Here is a 6,000-nt window from a genome sequence, read left to right on the forward strand (position 1 = left end):
TGAGTCCGGAGAGAACGACCTCCGACCTGGTGACCGGCACTTCAGCACAAATGGATTAACTGTGGCATGAGATGCACAGAGAAGAAGATCCCATTTGACTATCATGTCCCTGTTCAAACTGCCCTGATAATTTGACCACATAGGCAGACAAACAGCGAGAACAGACTCCACACACGCTCGCTACGCCCTTCCCTCGGTGAGTCCCCCAGCATACAGGGGCCCCTCACCAGTAACATGATCCATCTCCGACCTGAGGTTAGAGTCGGACCAACAGTAGTTGAAGACAAAAGAGCGAGGGGTCACAGTGAATGGCTGCATGCAAGCTATAAGATGATATAAGTCTGAAACACATTCCTTTAGGCCTGCTCAAATACCTGGTCTCATCAAAAAACTATAAAAAGCAGCGAGGTGTGTTTATTACAGAATAATAGGAGGCTCCGCAACACCATGACACATCAACGAATGCTTTGTATCTGCATCACACATTCTCATTTTCATTCATTCAAAACCAACTCAACCAGCTGTTCTGTATGATGACATATTCAAATCCGTGACTCTCTTCCTGGAGAAATGCTGGAGGGCGCTTGGCGAGCCATATTTCAAAGACAGGTGTTTGTTTGTGTGGAAAGATAAAGAGTCATGAACCGGAATTCAGAGCTTCTGTGCATCCAGCGCTGGCCTTGGGGCTGAGCAACACACCGCATACCAGACTACTCTCTCACACCTCCACTGAACGACTGCGTGGACGGCCTAAAGTTTTAAAAAAGCAACTCCCAGCCCCACCTACTGTAGGACTGCATCAACACCTCAACAGGTACAGATATTAGGAGCTGTTGAGTCATGCCATGCGATAACACTGGGGATTAGTTAAGTGTCTGGTAGCTGTCACGTAGCGGGGTACCCCCTACATCAGTCTGCGTTCAATCTATTGCTCATCATACATCACATTCGCTTGTGTCTGGGAACTGTCTGCTCGGCTTATCTTTTTCCTAGCTGCAACCAGTTTTTCAATCTGTGTGTGAGTCATGGTCAGACCCAACACAGGGTGAATAGATAGGAAGAAGGACAGTAAAAGGGAAACAAAAGCTCTGACTCAGAACTTTTTAAAACTGCCTCCTCCGCTTGTGTTCAGAGGAATCCGGGCTCATCCTGTAAATCTTATTTTGAGACATATTTCTGAGGAAATTAGACAAACAAAGAAGCCATACAGGGAATCAATGGGAAACACGATCCCTTAACTACTATGTTTACATACAGTACTCAGTGACAACCTATTAAAGAGGAAGCAGTGGTATATAGTGGCGGATATGTACTTACTCAAATGCTTTACTAGAGAGTCTGTATCAGAGCACGCGGACCTATAAATCAATTTTTTTTTGAGCTGTCGCCATAGTGCCAGCCAAAGTCTGAGTTAATATATAACCTCTGAGACTACAGGAGGTAGGTTTACAAAACAAATCACAAAACTTAAGTAAGCGCAGGCTGCTGTAAAGAGAAGATTGATTTTCCATTTATCTTGTGTTGACCAACTTTGTTTACACGCATAAAACACCAAGAAGAAATGGGTTGTAATCCCCTCCCCTGTGATCTCGGTGTCCTTTGAAGACCTGAACACAGATGGTGAGAGCGTTGAGAGAGAGATCCATCATCTCTGACAGGACTCCAACGCCCCTGTTAACATAAGGCTGGAGGAGACACTGGTCACTCTGGTCACTGGTTGTTTTCAATGGACAAAAATGTGACAGTCACCTTGGACATGACCACCATCTCTCCACTGCAAAGAGTCCAACAGGGATCTCCAGATAGAGATTAATTCAAGGTCAGACCACAGAAAAACTGCCATTCATTCATAATATACATACTAAATGTCTCAATTTAAAGTTTAAAGTCACTCCTCTTGTTTAAATACAATATTACCAGAGGATATATGATATGGGGACAGATATTTAGCTTTCAAACTTCAACATGTCCAACATCCAACTTACGGATTTTGATCTTCTTGGGATCAAGCTTGCGGATGTCCCCCTGCAGCCTCTGCAGCCTCCCCTGAATCCTGCAGGATCTCCTGAACACCATCCCTGCCTCCATCTCGATGCCCAGGAAGATGTCGCTGGCATGTCGAGAAAGGTCTGAAAGTTGGTGTATAATGTTGGTCAGCGTGTGACAGCCGACCTCATCCAAGCACGAGAACAACACGGGTCTTCGGAGTTTGCGTCTCCCGTTTTCCTCCACCGGTGTCCTGCCATCCCTCGCCGACAACCTACTCACATGCCTCGGCTCGATGCTCCTCTGATGAAAGGGCATGTTTATTTCATAGCATTAACTCCAGGCGGGACCGAGAACTGTTCGTGAAACCTTTACAGCTTTTAAAACAAATCCAAGACGCGTCTCCCTCCCGCGGTTGATTTAATTTGCGAGGCACTGTGATCCTCCAATCCCGCCATATTTTGTGTTTTTCAAAGCATGGGGGGACTTTGTGCTGCTGTACACTGGAGACGTTGCCTCCCAAAGTCTATTCAAATTCAACCAGACAGAGCGCAGCCTGCAGAGAAAAGAAAAAAACACAAGGAAAAGTAGGGGAAAGTACTCATAAAAACCCGGGAAATACTACAACCACCTGTGGCAACTGGACCCGGAGCCACGCGCACAGAGGACGGTTTACCTGCCTCCTCTCGCAGTCAGTGGAGCGGTCTGATGAAAAACATGGACCGGAGTCCCTCCAACTGGAACCGGAGGGACTCAAACTGAGGAGTTGGAAGAAATCAGTGTGAGGCTGAAAACACAGTTTTATTCATGCACTGTGGTCCACTATGTCATTTACATTCACTTTTACTCCAGTTCCTCTTAATTTATCAAGTTAATTAATTAATTAATTAATTAAATTGGCATACCGTGCTAAATTAAGTACACGTTAATAGGTCTGGGAAAGTTAGTTAAATCTGAATGCATTCATATGATAAGGGTCTTTCCACATTTAATAGCTATATAACTTCTCATTAAACCGAAGGAAGATGGCATTAAAACTGTCTTCAGTTAAGTCAACCCATGACTGTACAGCAAAAACAACATGATACAAATGATTGCTTTATTTGTTGTTTACTTCAGATAGCTGAAATAGCTAGATTTAAATATATGATCAAGCCTTATTAAAAAGGAGAAATAGAACTTTTCACATATTTCCTGTTGTACGGAAGCCCTAAAGGGCCATGCATTCATACATTTTATTTCCACCGTTTTCCCGTGATAACGAGTTAATTTCATTTGTTTTCTCGAGATCTCGAGTTATCTCGAAATAACAACTGCCGTTTTCCCGAGATAACGGGATAATTTTCTCGAGATCTCGAGATAACGAAACTTTGTTTTTCCCGAGATTTCGAGATAACAAGACTTTGTTTTTCCTGAGATCTCGAGATAACGAAACTTTGTTTTCTCGAGATTTCGAGATAACGAAACTTTGTTTTTCCCAAGATCTCGAGATAACGAGACTTTGTTTTTCCCCGAGATCTCGAGATAACGAAACTTTGTTTTCTCGAGATCTCGAGATAACGAAACTTTGTTTTTCCCAAGATCTCGAGATAACGAAACTTTGTTTTCCCGAGATAATGATATAATTAATTTGAGCCTTTGAGAAAACAAAACGATAGTGTAGTATATTAAATCATTGCAGGAAACATCATTCAGTGTAGCAATGTCAGAGGAGCAGGAGCATATCGATCACCGCGTCACATATCTTTTCAATCAAGGCCTGACACAGGCTGAAATAGCATTATGCCTTGCTATTACAGATAATATACACATTAGTGTACGTAATCTAAAAAGACGGTTAGCAAGTCTTCAGCTATATCGGCGGTGCAATCTAAGTGAGCCTGATGTCGTCATTAACTACATAGCTGACCAGCTACGAGGTCTCGGCGTTTCCATGGATACCGGATGATGACTGAGAGACTAACTGACATGCCGTGCCACTTGTGTGTGATGGAAATCTCAGGCCTATCATATCACAGTCATTATCTCGAGATCTCGAATTAATTATATCGTTATCTCGGAAAACAAAGTTTCATATCTCGAGATCTCGAGAAAATTATCCCGTTATCTCGGGAAAACGGCAGTTGTTATTTCGAGATAATCACTCGAGATCTCGAGAACACAAATGAAATTAACTCGTTAAAACGGGAAAACGGAGGAAATAAAATGTATGAATGCATGGCCCTTTAGGTCTTCCATACTGTTGGTCTAATCATAAGACATTATAGTTTGTTAACCTAGCCTTAGCCAAGTTACAGTGTAGCACTATAGCTAGCTTGAATAATTATTAAAATACATGATACTAATAATTAATTAGAATTTAAATTGAGAAATGAGGACACTAAAATGACATGTTCCTGCAATTATGTGACATTAGTTATCTAATCTTGCATTAGCCAAGTTACAGTGTAGCACTATAGCTAGCTTGAATAATTATTAAAATACATGATACCAATAATTAATTAAAATTTAAATTGAGAAATGAGGAGACTAAAATGACATGTTGTAATTATGTGACATAACAGTTAGCTAACCTAGCGCTAGCCAAGTTATGGTGTAGAATATAGTTGAATTACTCAACTAACATAGCTCATAGGCCTTTAGCTACAATAGTTAGAGTAAGTTAACATATATTTGCAGGGTACTTACCCGCAAAAAATCCCATGGGAGTGTGCATTTTTGTTATTATATGGTGACTCTTAAACTTCTTGCTAAATGTATGTTTTTTAAATATATTTTAGAAATGTACCACTAGCCTACAATTTCAGCGCCCCTACTTTAAACAAAGGACATGTCAGTTGTTTGCTCATAGCTTTTAAAATAACCAGTCGACAACACATTCTCTGAACACTTGTCTCTGATTTATCTCCTCTTTGTGTGTGTACAAGGCATGTTTGTCCAGGGCCTGTGTGCAGTCCACCGCCTGGCATCCCACCACTGCTCTTTAAATTCCAAAGAGCGAACTGTCATCATTAATAGCATACCATTCACCCAGCTCAGCTTTACTTCAGTGGATTCTTCTCAAAGTCTGGCTAACAATGTCCAGTTGGCAAAATGTGTCTGTGTAGTATTTACCATGCCCCCTGGTGTCTTCAAGTGAACACAGCAACTTCAAGGGAGCCTCTAATGTGACACCCAACCATCCAATCCTGGCATGCATCTCCACTGTCCATGTTTTCTTATTACTCAACTGACTGGAAATCTGTAAATTCCTCTCCAGCTGGTATGTGCACTATAACAGTTTAACAAGTTACCCAATATTGGGGTGTAAAAAGGGCTGATTCAGCTGTCCCTAACTCTGCTCATCCCGTGTGCAAAATGGAAGTCATAGATTGTCCTGTTATGCATGAGTTACATCCGTATTTGTCCTGTCCTCAGCACAAAACATGTAAGACAGGAAAGCAGCATGAGGATGACACATTCACCACTGGTGGAAAAAAGGAACAAGCTAATATTTTTCTGTTGGTCCAAGGCCATTTTTGTGTGTCCTCGCATGCCAACTTTACCTCCTACTTCTGTTTAAAGGTTATCTTCTGAAACTGAAAGAGGACTTCCACTTGGTTGCTGGTGTGAGACATGCCCATTTCTGCCAGTTAAAGAAAAAACAAATAGATGAAACTCAGCTCGATGAAAAATATTCCCATGGTGATGAGATAATAAGTCGAAATTATAAGATAAAAAGTCATAATTATGATGACGTCTGATTTATCTGACAATTTTTTATTTCATAATTTTGACTTTTCATCTCATAATCATGACTTACCATGAGAATATTTTCATCAAGCTAAGTTTTCCATTATTTTTTTTAAATGGCACAAATGGGCTTCCATACGAGGGAGACAACAGGTGGATCAAATGAAACTAATGATGGCTCAGTTCCTTTAAAATGTCCCAATAAGCCAGGAATGTATACAATAGTGATTATAAAGGTTAGATCACGTGAAATTAAAATAGAAAAGCAGACAAACCATCCAA

At 41.1% G+C, this 6,000-nt stretch overlaps 1 protein-coding gene across 2 annotated transcripts in view; it reads right to left on the reverse strand.

The window, feature by feature from the left end:
* Positions 1–2,471, reverse strand: part of nhsl1b (NHS-like 1b) — a 105,290-nt gene extending 102,819 nt beyond the window's left edge. For both annotated transcript variants that reach the window (XM_073492541.1, XM_073492540.1), the window contains exon 1: positions 1,986–2,471. In XM_073492541.1, coding sequence (XP_073348642.1) covers positions 1,986–2,304 — 319 coding nt within the window. In that variant the 5' untranslated portion in view covers positions 2,305–2,471. The remainder of the gene's footprint in view (positions 1–1,985) is intronic.
* Positions 2,472–6,000: the final 3,529 nt, after the last annotated feature.

This window comes from Pagrus major, chromosome 22 (assembly GCF_040436345.1).
Source record: "Pagrus major chromosome 22, Pma_NU_1.0".
NCBI lineage: Eukaryota > Metazoa > Chordata > Actinopteri > Spariformes > Sparidae > Pagrus > Pagrus major.